Here is a 22,819-nt window from a genome sequence, read left to right as displayed (position 1 = left end):
TGTGTGTGTGTGTGTGTGCGATGAAAGGCTATCTTTGCATTTGTCAGTGAGGTTAGTTCAAAAGACAGATTTTGAACCTTCATCGTCACCTGTTGTCTCCTCTATCTTCAGAGGTGACTGGGTGCTGGTGGGCCTCTGCTACCCGCCTGATACCACATTCCAGGTCATGGCTGACGTCAACAACCGCCAGAGCAACACCTTCGATGACATCACCGACTACGGGCCCTTGTACTCCCTCGCCGAGCTGGAGAAGAAGCCGCTGGAGAGGAAGTACTACTTTGACCACAGTGTGGGGTGAGAGAGTCACTTTATGCCACTGTCTGAATATCTGCTGGCCCTCTTTCTTTGGGGTGAATACAAACGTCCAATTAAGTGTCATTTTCAAGTGAACATTTTACTTAAGTTCTGATTTCTCTCTCTCTCGATTGACACCAGCCTCTCTCTCTCTCGATTGACACCAGCCTCTCTCTCTCTCTCTCTCTCTCTCTCGATTGACACCAGCCTCTCTCTCTCTCTCTCGATTGACACCAGCCTCTCTCTCTCTCTCTCGATTGACACCAGCCTCTCTCTCTCTCTCTCGATTGACACCAGCCTCTCTCTCTCGATTGACACCAGCCTCTCTCTCTCGATTGACACCAGCCTCTCTCTCTCGATTGACACCAGCCTCTCTCTCTCGATTGACACCAGCCTCTCTCTCTCGATTGACACCAGCCTCTCTCTCTCGATTGACACCAGCCTCTCTCTCTCGATTGACACCAGCCTCTCTCTCTCGATTGACACCAGCCTCTCTCTCTCGATTGACACCAGCCTCTCTCTCTCGATTGACACCAGCCTCACTCTCTCTCGATTGACACCAGCCTCTCTCTCTCTCGATTGACACCAGCCTCTCTCTCTCTCTCTCGATTGACACCAGCCTCTCTCTCGATTGACACCAGCCTCTCTCTCTCTCTCTCAATTGACACCAGCCTCTCTCTCTCTCTCTCGATTGACACCAGCCTCTCTCTCTCGATTGACACCAGCCTCTCTCTCTCAATTGACACCAGCCTCTCTCTCTCTCGATTGACACCAGCCTCTCTCTCTCTCTCGATCGATTGACACCAGCCTCTCTCTCTCTCGATCGATTGACACCAGCCTCTCTCTCTCGATTGACACCCTCTCTCTCTCTCTCTCTCTCTCTCTCTCTCTCTCTCGATTGACACCAGCCTCTCTGCTCTGTCCTAGATTGTTGTGGCTGTATTTGCAGGCGAGGCAGAGACGCGACGGCCACAGCTACTGCTCGGTTAAGGGCTGCGAGAGGGTGAAAGTGATGGCCACCACGTCGTCCTCCAAACTGACCTGTAACTGCACGGCCAAGGCCTACCCCAAATACACCAAGGCCCCCTCGGCAGTGGTCCCCATGCCCACCCTCAGCACCCAACCTTGCAGGGACTGTGGAGCCTCCCAGGTCAGTCTACTACCCCCCCCCCCACCACTTTCATTGTTACATTATTATTTCTATTGGAAAAGGCTTGAGCACATTAAAGCCCTGCTTTTGAATCTGTGTGTTTGCTGGTAGCTGGTGTTTTCCAGTGACCCGTGGAACGCCTACCTCCAAACTCAGATCAAGTCTCTCAGCAGCAAGGAGCAGCATAGTGGAGACACACAGTCCTTCATCACTGTGAGTACCACAGGTTTGAAATAACATGTTAGTACGTTATGTGTTTTTGTTGAGTACATTGTCCCTGTGCATCAGTGTGCATGTTGTTGGTGTGTTGATTTTTCTCTGTTCTCGACGCAGTTGTTTCCGTAAAACATTCATAATAATGTCCATCAAAAAGCCATTCTAAATGTTTATAGAATGTTTATGAATAGAAAAGCACCATCCCATGTTTGAAATCTGTATGTGGTGTAGCGTTCCGGCGTCCTTCTTATCCACTTTTCTACAATGTCTTATTTTCCTCAGGTGAACAGTGAGACATTCTCCTTCACACAGCCAGGCTTCTTCCTGGTCGCTGTGGACGCCTGCTCTGGAAAAGTCACAAAGAAGTCATCTTTCTCCAAAATGGACTCTAAAATGGAGCAGTATTTTAAAACTGGAATACCAAAGAGGTCAGGGGAAAGGATTCGACCTATTGTTGGTTGGAGTTAGAACTCAATCGGTGGTCTGTTGCAGTCCTGGGTTGAAATACTATTCATGTAGTTTTTTCTTGTCTGGAAGAACTTTTGGCATTTTGATGAAAGACATTTGTCTTGATTGTGAATCGATTAATCCTAATTGGTTATATTCTCTTATGACTAGGTCAATAGTGCTTCTTGGAACGCGAGGGCAGCCTGATGGCATAGCCGGTGTTGCACCGTATCTGGTCCCCCTGGGCATGGCCAAGGCAGCAGATCTGCAGAGTAAAGGTTGGTGTCACTTTCCGATGGTTCCCTTTCGCGGGTACAATTACTGTAGGCCAGGTCTGGTTTTTCTATCCTGTTCTCTGGCCCTTGTCACTATTTCCCTCTTTTACCCCTCCTGTCTCTCCAACTGTCTTTTCTCTGCAATGTATACTTTTTATTCTGTCTCTGCTCATCTCATTACAGTATTTTCCACATGACACTTTTTTCTCTCACAGAGAGCCTGGTGTTTTGGGGGTTCCAGGGTGGCTCTTCCCCCCCTCCGTGGGCCTCTATCCTAGCTGGGCAGGGTGAGGAGGGGCTGGGGCTGCAGGAGCGCTACCTCCCCCTGGGCCTGGAGGCCTACGGCTGCACACAGACCAGCACTCGCAGAGACATGGAGCTACTTAGGACCGCCACAGGACCATAGTGACTAATGAGAACACAACTTACCCAAAACACAATCAACCAGCGAATGAATGTGAACTTCTATTATTTATTATTTTATTGGCAAAGATGTTTACTAATGTGTGTGTGTGTGTGTGTGTATGTGTGTGTGCGCTCGCCTGCCTGGGTGTGGTGTAGTGGGATGTGTGTGTGGGGCATGGGGAGGGTCTGTAGATGCATGAAAATATGCACTTTCCTAGTCACATGATTTGCAATATCAGCCAATCATCTCACTGAGCCATGAATTCATATTCAGCCTTCAATGAAAACAACCAAAAAGATGCTGCACATCTACCATATTTCAACAAATTAGACTGGAAACAGGAAATCAATGGGGGGTGGAAAGCAGATGAACAAAGTAACCACATCAAACTGGTGTGGTCTATCACTCCTATCCTGTTCCCCCTGGTGCTGCTCACCACATCCATAGACCAAACGCATCATTAAGAAGAGGACTGGCAAAGGAAAAACACTCATTATTCCACCTTTGTCCCCCCCGTCTGTTTCCTTGCAGGCCCCTGGGGGGGGGCAGCTACTAGATCTGTTGAAATGGGATTTTACTAAACAAATCATCTAAGTGTATTAGAATGAAACTATTTTCTATGGGATTACATTGAGACTGTTGCATTTTCAACAACAGTTTTTTTTTCCCCCAAGGATGTGTCCTTTTTTGTAAATATTTATTTGATCTCTAGACAGTGACACTTTCCCCAGGGCTGGCTACGTGTGTAGTGGAGATGGGTTGTTTCTCTTCTTTTTCTTCTCATTATCTCACCATTGAAACGGTGTTTCCAACTCATTTACCTTTTAGTATGGTTATGTGCACTCCCTTGCGTATTTATTTGGACAGTGATGTTAAAATATTTCATTTGGCTTTATACTCCATTTTGGATTTGAGATCAAATGTGTTATGAGGCGACAGTACAGAATGTCACCTTTTATTTGAGGGTATTTCTATACGTCTGTTATGAGGTTTAGAAATTAATGCTCTTTATGTACAATATCTAGTCCCCCCCCACCTCCCCCCATTTGAAGGTGGATAAGTATTTGGACAAATTCACTTGCAGTGTATTGAATTTAGTCGATAACGTTTAGCATTTGGTCTAATTCATACAGCAGCACTCAATGACTACATCAAGCTTGTGACTACACACTTGTTGGATGCATTTGCAATTTGTTTTGGTTGTGTTTTGGATTATGTTGTTGCCAGTAGAAACGAATGGTAAGTAATCTGTTATGTCATTTTGGAGTCACTTTTATAATCGACCAATTATGATTTTTCAACGCCGATACTGATTATTGGAGGACCAAAAAAAGACGATACCGATTAATCAGACTTTTTTTTTTTGTAATAATGACAATTACAACAATACTGAATGAACACTTATTTTAACTTAATATAATACATAAATAAAATCAATTTAGCCTCAAGTAAATAATGAAACATGTTCAATTTGGTTTAAATAATGCAAAAAAAAAGTGTTGGAGAAGAAAGTAAAAGTGCAATATGTGCTATGTAAGAAAGCCAATGTTTCAGTTCCTTGCTCAGAACATGAGAACATATTAAAGCTGGTGGTTCTTTTTAACATGAGTCTTCAATATTCCCAGGTAAGAAGTTTTAGGTTGTAGTTATTACAGGAATTATAGGACTATTTCCCTCTATACCATTTGTATTTCATTACATTATTTCACTTTGGTTACACCAGCCTCATCTCGGGAGTTGATAGGCTTGAAGTCATAAACAGTGCAATGCTTGACACACAACAAAGAGCTGATGGCAAAACGCACGAAAGTGCTGTTTGAATGAATGTTTACACGCCTGCTTCTGCCTACCACCGCTCAGTCAGATACTTAGATACTTGTATGCTCAGTCAGATTATATGCAATGCAGGACACGCTAGATAATATCTAGTAATATCATCAACCATGTGTAGTTAACTAGCGATTATGATTAATGCTAGCTAGCAACTTACCTTGGCTTACTGCATTCGCATAACAGGCAGTCTCCTTGTGGAGTGCAACGAGAGAGAGGCAGGCAGTTATTGCGTTGGACTAGTTAACTGTAAGGTTGCGAGATTGGATCCCCCGAGCTGACAAGGTGGAAATCTGTCGTTCTGCCCCTGAACAAGGCAGTTAACCCACCGTTCCTAGACCCGTCATTGAAAATAAGAATGTGTTCTTAACTGACTTGCCTAGTTTAAAAAATATATATATATTAAATCGGCAAATCGGCCCTAATTAATCGGCCATTCTGATTAATCGGCCAACCTCTATTCTAAATATGAGTAGAAGGTTAGCAATTTTGGGGGGTATGACATGTATGTCTTTAACTTTCTCACTCATCATTATTCACGATTCATCCATGATTGTCCGTAAACATGGTAGCATCCAAGTGTTGAGATAATATTATATTTTGAATTACAATAAACGTGACTTCAAAATGACAGAATACAATATTTACCATTCGTTTCTAGTGGGCAGAACATAATCCGAAACACAACCAAAACAAACTGTGAATGCATCCGACAAGTTTGTAGAGTCGCAGACTTGACGTAAACATTGCATGATAGGAATATGGGACCAAATCCCAAATGATTGACTACATGTAATGCACTAAGTGAATTGTCCAAATGCTTATGACACCTTTAAATGGGGGGACTAGATGCATAAATTGCATTCAGTTCCAAACAGTAAAACATGTATGAAAATACCCTCACATAAAAGGTGGCATTCTGTACTGTATCGTGAAATAAAACATTTGATCTCAAATCCAAAATGCTGGAGTATAAAGACACATTTGAAGTTTTACCTTCCCTGTACAAATAAATATCTATAGGAATGTGTTGTTTATTATGTATCAATGCCTAAAGTATGTGTTTTACAGGAGTCCGAGGGACATTTTACAAGGTAAACATTGCCTTATAACGAACAGACTAGTAGTCCATACCAAAACCAAGGCTTACTGTACCTCTCAGGGCTCCGTAGGTGATTTGAGCAGGGCTTCCCACTGTGGCAGTGATTAGTGACTTTCTGGATGTGATTGGGAGTATTCTTTTTAGCTGGTGAGCCAGATTTCACAAATAAATTGTAGAAAATGTGCAAACTCTGCCTACTTGTTACCCCGGGAAAACTAAATGAATGCAGCCATTGTGAGCGATTCTCTGTGAAGGAGAAGGACCTGCTTTTTAACCACTTATGTTGTAAATACATTTTTTGCTTGGGCTTTTTTTTTTCCCCAAGATGCACGAACTAAGATTGAGCTCTTTTAATACAAGTATGTCGGTGGTGTGGATGAAAATATTGAGAGGTTGTCAATGGTGAGTGCGTGTACACAGTGTGAGAGAGTGCCTTTTAAGTTGATGTTAGTTGTATTTGACATTTGACATGTTGATTCACTACTCATGTTGATTCACTACTCTTCAATCAAGCCTTTTATATTTGACATTTCACGTCATTGCTCTTCTGAAATTGGGGAGTTGATAACCATTTATACTTGTATGATGGTGCTCTGCCATCGTTGTTCATGATCTTATTTTAGCTGATGTATTCAACAAAATCAAGGATGCCTCTTCAATGACAAAATGTTATGCACCAAGGAATCCGATTACTGTATAGTGTACACTTAGGTTAAAGATGGCACCAAAAGGTCAGGCAGGGAGACTACCAAGAACTGTGTATTCCTACATATACCCATGCCATAACCCCCCATGCCCCCCCCCCAAAAAAAATAGCATATGGGCATGTCATAAGCCATTGCAAAATGTGTAGAATTACAGAAAATTAGTTGTAAAAATTTTGTCTCCGGCTCATGGCAAAATGTACAGAATATCTGAAAAATTGGTAGCACTTAATAATAACTCCAAGCAATAAAGCATTTATAATGGATTAGAAAATAGTTTATTCCTTTATTCATCCTTACTTCATTCATATAGGTCATTATAAACCATTTACTGATCATGTTCTGTTTACGTGGCCTGGTCTAGAGTCTGGACTATTTATACTTTATAAGTGAGTCGGTTTCACAAAACCCAGATTAAGCCTAATCCTAAACTAAATTGCACGTTTTAAACTGGACTAACTGCATTTCTCAGACATAGTTTAAAATGGTCTCAAACTTGCCCTAGTCTAGATTTAAAATGTCTGATTTCCAGAAGGACGATTAGAGTTAATCTAGATCTAAATGAAGTCTTAAATGAAACCTGGCCAGAGGCAGGTTTAACTTCAGATTAATGGATGTTGACCCCAAGGTTGACCTTGGAAATGGATTACCTGGACTATTTCAAGGATGATTACAGAGCACCACCGAGACCGACCAGAAGGGCAGTTAATGACCGGAGCAACCCACTGAATGATTTTGATTAAATCAATTTCTGTGACCATTTCCATATGTACAAAGAAAATGCAGCTGATATTTGTTTGCTTGAGCAAGGCTTTCATTTGACTCTTTGGGGAAGGCCCTTCCATACAAGTACTGACCACCATGAGGTTTTTGGCATCTGGAACCTTCCATCGTGAAACAGGACATTTATGTTGTGTAAGTGAACCAACTATTCAGAATAGCAATGCTAGAGTGTATGTGCAATGCTACAGTGTATGTGACCTGAAAGACAGTTACGTCAAGTTCCCCGATACTGCTGCCCAAGCCAACTACAAGGTAGAGTCCTATAAATATTGGCTGTATAGATGGATGTCATTTTCCCATCGTGTCCCTCTACAGCAGATTCTGAGGTGTACAGGAGTCTTAAAAACTGGTTTTCAATAACATGTACAAAGTGTGTGCACTCCCAATTTGAAGTTTTCCTACATTGTTGCACGTTGGAAAGGTGCAACGCATGACTCAAGGATTTTCCAAAACTCCTCTGTACGCTCAGTTTGAAGGAGGACAACATACAGTAGTGGAGTCATACTTGGTGACCAACTTGTTCACCCTCTATCTTCATCCAATAGAACCTGAGCAATAACGGTACAAACAAACTCATATCTACACCAGAGGTGTAGTGGAGCGCATGTTTGGTGTATGGAAGAGTTGTTTCCAGTGTCTCGGCAACACATTACGCCTTCAACCTAGAAGATGCTGCATTGTCTTAATTGCAACAGCTTCACAATTACCTCAATCCGCATGGCTATCCAGATCATTGTATTGAAGATGAGGGTGATGCAGATGTTCCCATGGAAAAGCCAGCAGAAATGGATAAGCCTGCAGAGATGCTTTTGCTAATTCAGCACTTCTCACAATAAAGATAACTCAAGTGATTGAAACAAACAATAGCCATGGATTGAAAACAAAAAAAAGAATAATTCACAAATGGAAATATCGGGACCCCGAACTGGTGCTGGTTGGAGAAGAACATTGGTACTGCTGATGCTTCATGTTTCTCTCCTCCATAGTCAACTCAACAGGAAGGATTTGCGTCTTCATATCGTGCTCTTTTAAATACATTGGTTTGAGCTCATGAAATTCCGTGGCCAGTTCCTCATGCATGCTCTCAGCCTCTTTTTCTGTGCCCTCCGTCCCGGGTTAGTGACACGATCCTCTGTCCTGACTGCGGCAGATGTCGTTGGCTGTCCATCCTGTTATGACAAGTCCCATCCAAGCCACGGTGGTCATATGCCTCCAGAAAATGATTACATTGCTGCATTGGAGAACATTATTTCTTCAAGTTAAGTTCATTACATCGTTTTTAGTATGGGAGTGCAAGAGATGACTGACAACATTACATATTCTGGGGATTGCACTTGTTGAATGAATGTGTCCTACCAAATGAGGATTGGAACAGTACCAAATCATCAGGCATACCTTCCAGGGGCTACTGGCTATCAATAATCCCGGTCAACAAGTCTTTCACCTCATGTTTGGTCCTACCAGTCTTGAAACGCTCCCTTACAAGCAACAGCATTTGTCATTAAGTAGATTTTTATGTTTTTCCACAGGACCTTAGAAAGACGGCAATATGGAAATGATATTAGTAATTATGTATGATATTGTTTGTGTTACATTTCTGTCCAAAAATACATTTAGGTCCCACTGTGTTGTTACACACAAAAACAAACATTTCAAAGTGACTCTGATTTGTAAAAGTGAGCCAACAATAAATACAGTATCTTACCTGAAGTTGTTTTGCTTACTTTTCATTTGAGTTGAATTCATTACAAATGGTGGTCTTGTATTTCTTTTCTTGTTTTCTGTTGATGAATCATGCTGTTTGCTCTCGATAATTGGGTGGTTTGACACAATTTGCTTCAAGAGGATTTTTTTCGAAGTCACAGATATTCTTTGAACCTTCTCTTTTACCTATGTCCCGTGTTTGATTTAAGTGACTCTCTGCAATTCCACACGATGCTTATGTATTAGTGTCCTATCCCTGGGTTTTGACGCATCCTCAGGTCAGCCCCAAGTCTTCATCGTTAATCTAATCAGACTTCACAAAGATTAACCGGTTAGTCCTTTACTTACCTTGGTCTGAGACTCTACTGTGGTTAGAAACTAAGAAAGATTTTTTGAAAATCTGGATTAATTTAAGTAGAATTAGCCTAGTCCTGATTTTAAATTTAACTCTGTCTGCAAAACCGCCCCTATAAATACTTATAAATGTTGAGTGACTAGTGACTATAAATGTTTTGAGTGACTAGTGACTATAAATGTTTTGAGTGACTAGTGACTATAAATGTTTTGAGTGACTAGTGACTATAAATGTTTTGAGTGACTAGTGTAATTTCTCACAAAAAGATGGACATTCCTGATGTTCCTTAAGGTCTCAAAATAGCCTAGAACATTTCAATGGTAAAATAATAAGCACACAACACAAGATGTTAATTATGAATAAACTATTTACTAATCCATTCTCAAACCTTTAATACATTGTTATTATACCATTTTTTTTCATGTCTGCCCCATGGCAAAATGTATAGAATTGCAGGAAATTACTTTAAATGAGCACATTTTTCTCTCAACCTCATGGCAAAATGTGTAAAATAGCGTTGGATTAGCTATAAAACTGCACATTTTTCTCTGTACTATGGCACATCTGTAGAATTGCAGGAAGTTACAGGAGGTAAGTGTCCCCCCAACCCTCAGATGTGGTAGTCCGGCCCTGTCACCAGGGGGTGTGTGGTACAGAGTCACCCTGCGCTACCACAGGACCAGGGATGGGGGTAGGGCCACAATACACCTGAACTCATCACGAGGGGACCGCAGTTGATCTCGGGCTTCGCTGCCAGTATCTCCACCATGATTACTGTTTCAATATCAGGCTGCGAGATTAATTTACCTGAATACTATATTGTGTCATATGTCAAGGTTCTTTGACCTGCATAGGTGTTAAACAGAGAGAGAGAGAGAGTATGATCTCTGGCTGCTGGTAGTAACTATGGCTACCAATTCTGCATTTCAGCTGTGCTGTTTAACCTGCATTTGTGATTGATTGTGTCCTGCTAATACTGTGTAGTCAAGATAGAGTTGTCATATTATCTCAAATTTACTCAATGAATCTCAGTGGACTGGCAGACTTGTTATGGTTCTTTTAATGAGCCTCTAGAGCAGATAGCATCTTTAAAACATCTTAGTTAGAGAAACATTCACCAATTAAAACATATCTGTCTACAGAGTGGTGAGGTGGCCTCTACAGTATGAGCATTTGAGCACTGTAAAAGAAAACATAAAAAAGCATTGAGCAATTTATTTCCCTTCATGCACTGGGCTGGGAAGGAAACACTAAGAAAAAAATAGTAATGCTTTTAGAAAGTTTGGAACTGCAGGCTATGGATTCCCGTAGGTCTATGCTTTGGTCTGTATTGGGCTCTAGCATACTTCAATTGAAAATAACTCCAGAGGTTTAGGCAACAGTTAATAGTTGTAGGCTATGGTGATACAGTGAAGGGTGAATCCATTGGAATTCAATCACTTTTTGACAGCATCCCTTTTGATTTCAACAAAACCTTCTATTCTTGTTTTCTCATGGAAGAAGTGGTCAGAAAGCAACCTTTTGGACCTGAATGCCAAAACATTCAGTAGATAAAGGTGCTCATCGTTGACCCATTTTGCATATCCCACCATACCATGAGATATCCATGTCTTCAATCACTGGAAAACATAAACAGTTGAGTTTTATATGTATTAAAAGCTTACAAACAAGGTTGTCAAACTATTTTGCATAATTTCTTAAATGTTTTTTTTTTAAATTATGACATTTTTTTACCGCTGACGTCAATTATCTAAAAACACATAAACTCAACAAAACAAACCCATATTTGCATATGTTGTAGCTTAGAACCTACTTTACAATATCTGAGTATTTTCTGTTGTGCCCGCCATCAGTTGAGACACAATAGGATCTCGAATACAGGGTGGGTGTCATTTTGAATCATAGAAATATAATTTATAGAATGGACCGAACCCTCAAACCCTGCAATTTAGCTAGTACACCATTGAAATTTAATTGAACTTTTACCTTTTACTTACTACCAGAAAGATGGCCGCCGGTCCACCCACCGTCGAATGTCAAATTAAATGGTCATGTCTATTCTATTATGTATATTTCCATGATTTCAATAGGTTTCCTATGGAGGATTGACAGTATAATTTAAAATAACAGTATATTCCCATTCAAGTCAACATTCTCTGATATTTGGCCCTCCAACCATCTTTGTGGTACCATTTGAAAATGTCAATTTTATTCCACATTTTCATACATTTATCAGCCAAAACATGACACCCACCCCGTATTCAAGAGTTGTGTCTCAACTGATGGCGGGCACAAGACAAAATTATTTCAAAATGATTTTCACTTCATGATGTAAAATAAGGTCTAAGCTACAACAAAAAGCGCTTTTAGATCATTGATGATCAGGTTAATAAATTACAAATTTTCATATAAAAAAATGGGGGAAAAAATAAATAATTATCAAATAGTTTGATGGTTGTACTGATTTGGTTATGCTGCTAGATGAAGCATAGCAGTGACACACTAATAAACATTGTGATTGTGGTTGAAGATTTTAGGGAGGGGAGGGGACTAGTTTGTATCAATGATTGTCGGGGGACACGGGTCAATGTGACTAGAGGTACATCGTCAGGTTTAGTTATTACATAAGTAGCGTCCTCCATTGCTGGTATATGTGAGTGGGATGTTAAGTCAGAATCTACGTTAGGGGGGTGACCATTTCCCAGTTATGTGCAACATTGACCTAGACATCTGTTTTCAGAAAAGGGACCTGGTCACAGTGCTTTGACAAAACAAACTGGGAACTATTTGACACTTTATGTCAATGGTCAGTAGAAGACTGCTACGTCTATGAATTCCGGCATATTGGATCCTTTCTTATTGGCTTTTCCAATAGGACGGGGGATGGTAGACGGACGATGGTTCCTTGGTGGGCCCGAAGCACGGGATGGTAGACTGACGATGGTTCCTTGGTGGGCTGAAGCACAGGGGATGGTAGATGGACGATGGTTCCTTGGTGGGCCGAAGCATGTGTTAAGGCCTTCAATGATCGTGATAATGCATTTAGGACATTGAAGGATAATTTGACATTTGATCACAATAGATTTTCAGAGAAAGAGATTGTGACTAGGAACTCACATTAAGGTGTGTGGCAGGATTTCTGTTCTTCCATAGGAAGGAAAGAACAACTGGGGGTTGTGTGGAAGATGTTAAAGAGGATGATGGGGAAAGACAGTACAGTACCTGTGTTTAGCTTATTCTTTATCAAAGAAAGAAAAATAGGACGCTCTGGAAAGCGCTTTTGCAGAAGTACATCAAATGAAATGTATTGGTCACATACACGTGTTTAGCAGATGTTATTGCGGGTGTAGCAAAATGTTTGTGCTTCTAGCTCCGACAATGCAGTAATATCTAACAAGTAATATCTAATAGTTTCACATCATATACCCACAATACAGGTAAATATAAGTAAGGAACGGGTTGAAAATATATACATATAAGTCAGAGCGGCATTGGACGAAGATACAGTAGAATAGTATAGAGTAAAGTTAATACATATGAGATGAGTAATGCAAGATACGGAGACATTAATAAAGTGGCTAGTGATCCATTTCTAAAAGTGGCCAGTGATTCCTAATCTATGACTATACGCAGCAGCCTCTGATGTGCTGGTGATGGCTTTTTAGCAGTCTGATGGCCTTGAGATAGAAGTTGTTTTTCAGTCTCTCGGTCCCAGCTTTGATGCACCGGTACTGACCTCGCCTTCTGGATGATAGCGGGGTGAACAGGCAGTGGTTCGGGTGGTTGATGTCCTTGATGATTTTTTGGCCTTCCTATGGCATTGGGTGATGTAGGTGTCCTGGAGGGTGGGAAGTTTGCACCCAGTAATGCGTTGGGGAGACCACACCACCCTCTGGAAAGCTTTGCGGTTGTGGGTGGTGCAGTTGCCGTACCAGGCCTGACAGGATGCTCTCAATTGTGCATCTGTAAAATTTTGTGAGGGTTTTAGGTGTTAAGTCAAATTTCTTTAGCCTCCTCCTCCCCTCCTCATTGGTAATCAAGCCTACTACTGTTATGTCGTCTGCAAACTTGATGATTGAGTTGGAAGTGTGCTTGGCCACGCAGTCATGCGTGAACAGGGAGTACAGGAGGGGGCTGAGCATGCACACTTGTGGACCCCAGTGTTGAGGATCAGTGAAGAGGTGTTGTTTCCTACCTTCACCACCTGGGGGCGACCCGTCAGGTAGTCCAGGACCCAGTCGCACAGGGCGGGGTTCAGTCCCAGGGCCTCGAGCTTGATGATGAGCTTGAAGGGTACTATGGTGTTGAATGCTGAGCTATAGTCAATGAACAGCATTCTTACATAGGTATGCCTCTTGTCCAGATGGCACAGGGCAGTGTGCAGGCGATTGCATCGTCTGTTGATCTATTGGGGTGGTAAGCAAATTGAAGTGAGTCGAGGCTGGCAGGTGATATGATCCTTGACTAGTCTTTCAAAGCACTTCCTGATGACAGAGGTGAGTGCTACGGGGCGATAGTCATTTAGTTCAATTACCTTTGCTTTCTTCTCTGGAGACAACAGACTGGGTTAGGGAGAGATTGAATATCTGTAAACACACCAGCCAGCTGGTCTGCATGCTCTGAGGACATGGCTAGGGACATAACGTTGACAATAAGTGATGAATGTAAAAGGAAGAAAAGAAAACAGATGTATATTGTAAGAAGTGGGATTCTTGAGAATCACAGGACGGGTGGCGCTAGAGAGCAAGCTATGGAGTAGACATGCTTTGCCTGAGCTCCGCTCTATTTTGAAACAAATGAATATTTATCTTAACCTCTCACAACCTATAACTTCAACCATTGTCTGGCAATATGACAGAGGGAAAAGGCACCAAAAAAGGCGGCGCTAAGCAAGATCATTTGAATGAGATAGACAACGAACCAATTTCAACATCGCCGACCCACGAGGAGTTAGCTCCCAAGAGTTCCCCACAGATCCTACTCAAGGTGACATACTGGCTGCCATAAAATCCCTAAGCAAAAAGGTGGACACAAGGTTTGCTGATATCTCAAAGAGTATTGGGACTTTGACTGAAACTGTGAAGGCAACTAAGGGAAAGGAGCATGAGTTTGAGCAGACGACAGTCGATCACAAGGCCAGGCTACAGGACATAGAGAAACAGTGCGCAACATTCAAAAATGACAACAAAACCCTGAAAGCCCGTTTGGAAATGCTTGAGTCGCATTCAAGACGCAAGAACATCCGAATATTTGGGATCCAGGAGGACACTGAGAAAGGGAAACCCACTGAATTAATCTCGGCGCTGATACCGGCATTGCTGGGGAGTGAACACTTCAAAACGGCCATTGAAGCCGGCCAAGAGCGTGCCACCAAGGCCATTCATTGTACGGCGGCACTATCCCCAGACCAGGGATCTCCTCCTCAAGCTGGCTGGTCAAAATTTAACTACAATGGAGCTAGGGTGTCTTTCTACCCAGATCTTACTTTGGAGGTGAGGAACCAACGGAAAGAGTATGATGATTTACGCAACAAATCCAGGGCAGCCAACATCCGATATGGATTCTTCTTCCCAGCCCGGTTTAAGGTGACAGTCGAGGGATCAACACGTACATTTGACAACCCAAAAGAGGCAAATCTGTTCTTGTCAAGCAAGTTCCCTGGCTGAGGATACAGAACGGTTGTGTAAACCAGCTAAAAGGCCAAATAAAAGCCAGGAATGTGTTTGAATTTCCTGCCTATATCTTTTCGATCAGAAAATGGGACTTATATGATGGGTGAGATGCTGTGGCTTATATAGCATTGTTTAGCCTATCATGTTTTAGCGCCACTCACCCCCTAACGTGAGAGTTGTGTTATTTAATATTAGTTTATATGCGGAGCATCTATAGATGATGAGTTAGTTCAAGCTGTATGTCTAGACCCCCTAAGTTTTGTGTGTTAGCCAAGGAGTGCTTCGATTGGGGAAGCCACTCAGTAAAGGGACGGGAGTGGGGATGGGGTCTGTGTTTTATGTTTACATTTATTAATACAGGTGGCATGACAAGCTCACGCACGGCGGGATGTTTTTCTTTTGGGCTTTGTATGACAGGAACAATTTGCTCTAAAATAAGAAATGCCACATAGTGACCGAGCACAGAGTGGACCAGGTGGAATAAAGATAGTCAGCTGGAACTGTAATGGCTTAGGGCATGTGGTGAAACCAGCTAAGGTTTTTTCTCATCTTAAATTACTGGGTGCTGACATAGTGCTTCTTCAAGAAACTCACATTAAACGCTCCGCTCAGGCCAAGCTACGAGTCGGCTGGATCGGTTAGATATACCAGTCTAACTTTGATGCAAAAGCGAGAGGGCTAGCAATCCCAATAAGGAAAAACATTCCTTTTGTTTACTCATCCTCCATTTCAGATCCTAATGGTCGGTATATTATTGTGGCTGGTACACTGAATTCGAAACCAATAACCTTTGTCAATTTATATGGACCCAACTTTGATGATCCATTATTTTTTCAAATGGTATTTAAGGCCATACCAAATATCTTGGATGCAAGTGTTATTGTTGGAAGTGACTTTAACTGTATGTTAGATCCTCTTTCAGATAAACACCTATCAAGGTCACTTCAACAATCAAATGCCAGTGTCTGTCTAAATACATTGATGACAAACCTTAACATTGTTGATATTTGGAGACTGATGCACCCAACAGATAGGGATTATTATTTATTTTCATCTGTTCATAAATCATATTCCAGAATTGGGACTCCAACCTAATTTCAGCAGCTGCGTCGGTTACCTATCTAATTACGGACCACTCTCCTCTGTCCATGGTCCTGAAACTCGAAAATATGCCGACAGGTCGGCGACCTTGGCGCTTAGACGCATACCTGTTGAAAGATGAGGCTTGATGTCAGTATTTGAAGGAGCAGATTGCCTTTTTCCTCTGAGATAACGACACGGGGGATGTTGACGACTCCACCCTTTGGGAATCTCTAAAGGCTGTGATTAGAGTTTACATTATTTCTTATACATCAGAGAGGAAGACACGGGCCAGGACTAGGCTGAGAGAACTTGAAAGAGAGTTAGGGGAACAGGAGCACGTTTTTAGGACGAGTTCCACGAATACAGTCCTTGAGAAGATCACAAAGTTGAAATATGAATACAATACCATCCTTTCGAAACGGGTGGGCTCTTTACTTGCTAGAATGTTATTTTGAACTGGGTGACAAACCACATAAATTATTAGCAAGACAGCTAAGGCATGTACAGGCATCTAGAGCTATTCACAAAATAAAAGACAAGAAGGGTAAAATAGTAACAGATCCGCAGGATATTAAAAATTGCTTTGCGCAGTTTTACTCAGAACAATATCAATCAAAATGCGATGCAACTGATCCACAAACTATGGAATGCTTTCTCGCTGAATGTGAACTTCCAAAACTAGACAGAGGGGCAGCTGCTGCACTCGGTGCAAGGATAACTTTAGAGGAAATATAACACAACAATAGCACAATTTCCAAACAGCAATGCCCCTGGGCCAGATGGATATGTAATAGAATTTTAAAAGAAGTACTGCGCCAGTCTAGCTCCACTTATGTTGTGAATGTTTAAACACTCCAAAGAAAATGCCAAACTCCCACAAACACTGTATGAGGCTACAATGAGGCACTGATCTTGAAAAAAGATCCATTATCTCTATTATGATCATAAAGTTGAGGCAGTGGTAATAGCTCTTGAAGCAGAGAAGGCATTTGATCAGATTGAGTGGAAGTATATGATGTCGGTTCTGGAGCATTTTGGGTTTGGAAAGGAATTTATTAATTGGATAATAATTATTTATGCACACCCAATGGTGTCCATGGTAACCAATCAAGAAATGTTGTAGTCATTCCGCCTGTTCAAGGGCTGCCGACAGGGGTGCCCTATTTCGCCTGCTCTCTTCGCTATGGCCATGAAACCCCTTACTATTCGCATTCGGGCATGTGCCGATATAGCTCCTGTTAAAATAAAAGACACGCAGCACAAAATGTCCCTATATGCAGACGATGTTCTTTTGTTTTTATCCAAGCCAAAAACGTCTCTTCCCCCTTACTTAACTTGATAAATACATTCGGCTTCTTCTCTGGCTACAAGTTAAACTAGCAAAAAAAGCGAATTGATGCCAATATCACGGCCTGTGGATATGCAAATTCTGAAATCTACCCCATTTAGAACAGTGACGGACAAGTTCACAAGCCTTGGCATTGTAGTGACGAGACCTTGATCAGCTATTGAAAGCGAATTTGGACATGAAAATTGATCAGCTTAACCTCTCTGGGCAACCCGACGCGCTAGCGTCCCACCTTGCCAACAATAAATGCAAATGCGCTATGCCAAATGCTAATAGCACTCGTTAAAACTCAAACGTTCATTAAAACACACATGCTGGGTACTCAATTCAAGCTACACTCGTTGTGAATCTAGCCAACAAGTCAGATTTTTAAAATGCTTTTCGGCGAAAGCATGAGAAGCTATTATCTGATAGCATGCAACACCCCGAAATACCTGAAGGGGACGTAAACAAAATAATTAGCGTAGCCGGCGCTACACAAAATGCAGAAATAAAATATAAAACATTCATTACCTTTGACGAGCTTCTTTGTTGGCACTCCTATATGTCCCATAAACATCACAATTGGGTCTTTTTTTCAATTAAATCGGTCCTTGTATACCCAAAATGTCCATTTATGAAGACTGTGTGATCCAGGAAAAACACAGTTTCTAAACGCAACGTTATTTTTTAAAATTAAAAAAGTTGCCTATAAACTTTGACAAAACACTTCAAACTACTTCTGTAATCCAACTTTAGGTATAAGAAAACGTTAATAAACGATCAAATTGATCACGGAGAGATCTGTATTCAATAGGAGCAAGTTTGGAAAACGACGTCCACTTTCCCCCTTCCATAACTTCCTGTTGTGTACCCGAAGACAGGATGTGCCTATTACTCATATGACCAAGGATTTACCTGCATAGAATTCACAACACTGGCGACATCGTGTGGAATCTGTAGGAACTGTAAACCGGTCGCTATCTATTATACCTTGCAATAGACAATACAGAGACTGGCGGATTGATTTTTTCTTTGTCGATTTTGTGATCAGGTTTCCTTGCAATTTTGACCACGAAACACGTCCTGCTATAGTCACAGACATCATTTAACCAGTTTTAGAAACTTCAGAGTGTTTTCTATCCACACACACTAATCATATGCATATACTATATTCCTGGCATGAGTACCAGGGTGTTGAAATGTTGCGCGATTTTTAACAGAATGTTGAAAAAAGTAGCCCGATCTCTAACAGGTTTTAAACAAAATATAGATTTTTGGGAAACTGTCTATCTCCTTGGTTGGTCGTATAAACACTATTAAAATGGTTGTCCTACCCAGGTTTCTTTACCTCTTCCAATGTCTACCCAATTTCATACCACAAAGCTATTTTAAGAAACTTTTATGGGATAACAAGACAGCCAGAATTTCAAAGAAGAATTTATGCAAGTACAAGATAGAGGGGGGGCTTAGGCCTTCCTCACTTTAAACTGCATTATTGGGATGCTAATCTGAACATTGTGTCATTCTGGAGGGAAAGTTTACCTGGGATGCTACAGAATGATGTGCCTTCAAGGCTTTTAATTGAGCAGGCCTCCTGTCAATGTTCCTCACTCTCTGCACTTGCTAATAGTCCATCATATGTGAAAAAAAATCCACTTATGACTCTAATGCAGCCATTTGTCATACTCTTAGGATCTGGAAACAGATTAGGTATTTTCTTAACATACCCACTGTATACATCAATGATGTCGCTCTTGCTGTTGGTGAGTCTCTGATCCACCTCTACGCAGATGGCACCATTCTGTATACTTCTGGCCCTTCTTTGGAAACTGTGTTAACAACCCTCCAGGCGAGCTTCAATGCCATACAACTCTCCTTTCGTGGCTTCCAATTGCTCTTAAATACAAGTAAAACTAAATGCATGCTCTTCAACCGATCGCTGCCTGCACCTGCCCGCCTGTCCAACATCACTACTCTGGACGGCTCTGACATAGAATATGTGGACAACTACAAATACCTAGGTGTCTGGTTAGACTGTAAACTATCCTTCCAGACTCACATCAAACATCTCCAATCCAAAGCTAAATCTAGAATTGGCTTCCTATTTCGCATCAAAGCATCCTTCACTCATGCTGCCAAACATACCCTTGTAAAACTGACCATCCTACCAATCCTCAACTTCGGCGATGTCATTTACAAAATAGCCTCCAATACCCTACTCAATAAATTGGATGCTGTCTATCACAGTGCCATCCGTTTTTTTCACCAAAGCCCCATAGACTACCCACCACTGCGACCTGTACACTCTCGTTGGATGGCCCTCGCTTCATACTCGTCGCCAAACCCACTGGCTCCAAGTCATCTACAAGACCCTGCTAGGTAAAGTCCCCCCTTATCTCAACTGGCTGATCACCATAGCAGCACCCACCCGTAGCATGCGCTCCAGCAGGTATATCTCTCTGGTCACCCCCAAAACAAATTATTTCTTTGGCCGCCTCTCCTTCCATCTGCTGCCAATGACTGGAACGAACTACAAAAATCTCTGAAACCGGAAACACTTATCTCCCTCACTAGCTTTAAGCACCAGCTGTCAGAGCAGCTCACAGATTACCACACCTGTACATAGCCCATTTATAATTTAGCCCAAACAACTACCTCTTTCCCTACTGTATTAATTAATTAATTAATTTATTTATTTTGCTCCTTTGCACCCCATTATTTATATCTCTACTTTGCACATTCTTCCACTTCATATCAACCATTCCAGTGTTTACTTGCTATATTGTATTTACTTCGCCACCATGGCCTTTTTTTGTTGCATTTACCTCCCTTATCTCACCTCACTTGCTCACATTGTATATTGACTTATTTTTCTACTGTATTATTGACTGTATGTTTGTTTTACTCCATGTGTAACTCTGTTTTTGTACTGTATGTAATTTAACCTTTAACCTCAATTTAACCTTGCGCAATACCCTAGATGCAGTTGCACCCCTAAAAACTAAAAACATTTCTCATAAGAAACTAGCTCCCTGGTACACAGAAAATACCCGAGCTCTGAAGCAAGCTTCCAGAAAATTGGAACGGAAATGGCGCCACACCAAACTGGAAGTCTTCCGTCTAGCTTGGAAAGACAGTACCGTGCAGTACCGAAGAGCCCTTACTGCTGCTCGATCATCCTATTTTTCTAACTTAATTGAGGACAATAAGAACAATCCAAAATTCCTTTTTGATACGGTCGCAAAGCTAACTAAAAAGCAGCATTCCCCAAGAGAGGATGACTTTCACTTTAGCAGTGATAAATTCATGAACTTCTTTGAGGAAAAAATTATGATTATTAGAAAGCAAATTACAGACTCCTCCTTAAATCTGCGTATTCCTTCAAAGCTCAGTTGTCCTGAGTCTGCACAACTCTGCGTGGACCTAGGATCAAGAGAGACGCTCAAGTGTTTTAGTACTATATCTCTTGACACAATGATGAAAATAATCATGGCCTCTAAACCTTCAAGCTGCTTACTGGACCCTATTCCAACTAAACTACTGAAAGAGCTGCTTCCTGTGCTTGGCCCTCCTATGTTGAACATAATAAACGGCTCTCTATCCACCGGATGTGTACCAAACTCACTAAAAGTGGCAGTAATAAAGCCTCTCTTGAAAAAGCCAAACCTTGACCCAGAAAATATAAAAAACTATCGGCCTATATCGAATCTTCCATTCCTCTCAAAAATCTTAGAAAAGGCTGTTGCTCAGCAACTCACTACCTTCCTGAAGACAAACAATGTATATGAAATGCTTCAGTCTGGTTTTAGACCCCATCATAGCACTGAGACGGCACTTGTGAAGGTGGTAAATGACATTTTAATGGCATCGGACCGAGGCTCTGCATCTGTCCTCGTGCTCCTAGACCTTAGTGCTGCTTTTGATACCATCGATCACCACATTCTTTTGGAGAGATTGGAAACCCAAATTGGTCTACACGGTCAAGTTCTGGCCTGGTTTAGATCTTATCTGTCGGAAAGATATCAGTTTGTCTCTGTGGATGGTTTGTCCTCTGACAAATCAACTGTAAATTTCGGTGTTCCTCAAGGTTCCGTTTTAGGACCGCTGTTGTTTTCACTATATATTTTACCTCTTGGGGATGTTATTCGAAAACATAATGTTAACTTTCACTGCTATGCGGATGATACACAGCTGTACATTTCAATGAAACATGGTGAAGCCCCAAAATTGCCCTCGCTAGAAGCATGTGTTTCAGACATAAGGAAGTGGATGGCAGCAAACTTTCTACTTTTAAACTCGGATAAAACAGAGATGCTTGTTCTAGGTCCCAAGAAACAAAGAGATCTTCTGTTGAATCTGACAATTAATCTTAATGGTTGTACAGTCATCTCAAATAAAACTGTGAAGGACCTCGGCGTTACTCTGGACCCTGATCTCTCTTTTGAAGAACATATCAAGACCATTTCAAGGACAGCTTTTTTCCATCTACGTAACATTGCAAAAATCAGAAACTTTCTGTCCAAAAATGATGCAGAAAAATTAATCCATGCTTTTGTCACTTCTAGGTTAGACTACTGCAATGCTCTACTTTCCGGCTACCCGGATAAAGCACTAAATAAACTTCAGTTAGTGCTAAATACGGCTGCTAGAATCCTGACTAGAACCAAAAATTTGATCATATTACTCCAGTGCTAGCCTCCCTACACTGGCTTCCTGTCAAAGCAAGGGCTGATTTCAAGGTTTTACTGCTAACCTACAAAGCATTGCATGGGCTTGCTCCTACCTATCTCTCTGATTTGGTCCTGCCGTACATACCTACACGTACGCTACGGTCACAAGACGCAGGCCTCCTAATTGTCCCTAGAATTTCTAAGCAAACAGCTGGAGGCAGGGCTTTCTCCTATAGAGCTCCATTTTTATGGAACGGTCTGCCTACCCATGTCAGAGACGCAAACTCGGTCTCAACCTTTAAGTCTTTACTGAAGACTCATCTCTTCAGTGGGTCATATGATTGAGTGTAGTCTGGCCCAGGAGTGGGAAGGTGAACGGAAAGGCTCTGGAGCAACGAACCACCCTTGCTGTCTCTGCCTGGCCGGTTCCCCTCTTTCCACTGGGATTCTCTGCCTCTAACCCTATTACAGGGGCTGAGTCACTGGCTTGCTGGGGCTCTCTCATGCCGTCCCTGAGGGGGTGCGTCACCTGAGTGGGTTGATTCACTGATGTGGTCATCCTGTCTGGGTTGGCGCCCCCCTTGGGTTGTGCCGTGGCGGAGATCTTTGCGGGCTATACTCAGCTTTGTCTCAGGATGGTAAGTTGGTGGTTGAAGATATCCCTCCAGTGGTGTGGGGGCTGTGCTTTGGCATAGTGGGTGGGGTTATATCCTTCCTGTTTGGCCCTGTCCGGGGGTGTCCTCGGGTGGGGCCACAGTGTCTCCTGACCCCTCCTGTCTCAGCCTTCAGTATTTATGC

General features: G+C 42.0%; 1 protein-coding gene across 1 annotated transcript in view; it reads left to right on the top strand.

The window, feature by feature from the left end:
- Positions 1-5,902, top strand: part of LOC135514305 (cell surface hyaluronidase-like) — a 95,217-nt gene extending 89,315 nt beyond the window's left edge. The window contains 6 exon segments of the mRNA XM_064937693.1: positions 112-294; positions 1,222-1,444; positions 1,556-1,657; positions 1,943-2,088; positions 2,279-2,385; positions 2,598-5,902. Coding sequence (XP_064793765.1) covers positions 112-294; positions 1,222-1,444; positions 1,556-1,657; positions 1,943-2,088; positions 2,279-2,385; positions 2,598-2,788 — 952 coding nt within the window. The 3' untranslated portion in view covers positions 2,789-5,902.
- The last annotated feature ends 16,917 nt before the right edge of the window (positions 5,903-22,819 follow it).

Source organism: Oncorhynchus masou, chromosome 25, assembly GCF_036934945.1.
Source record: "Oncorhynchus masou masou isolate Uvic2021 chromosome 25, UVic_Omas_1.1, whole genome shotgun sequence".
NCBI lineage: Eukaryota > Metazoa > Chordata > Actinopteri > Salmoniformes > Salmonidae > Oncorhynchus > Oncorhynchus masou.
The sequence above is the reverse complement of the archived record's forward strand: the minus strand, read 5'-3'. Positions and strand labels throughout refer to the sequence as shown.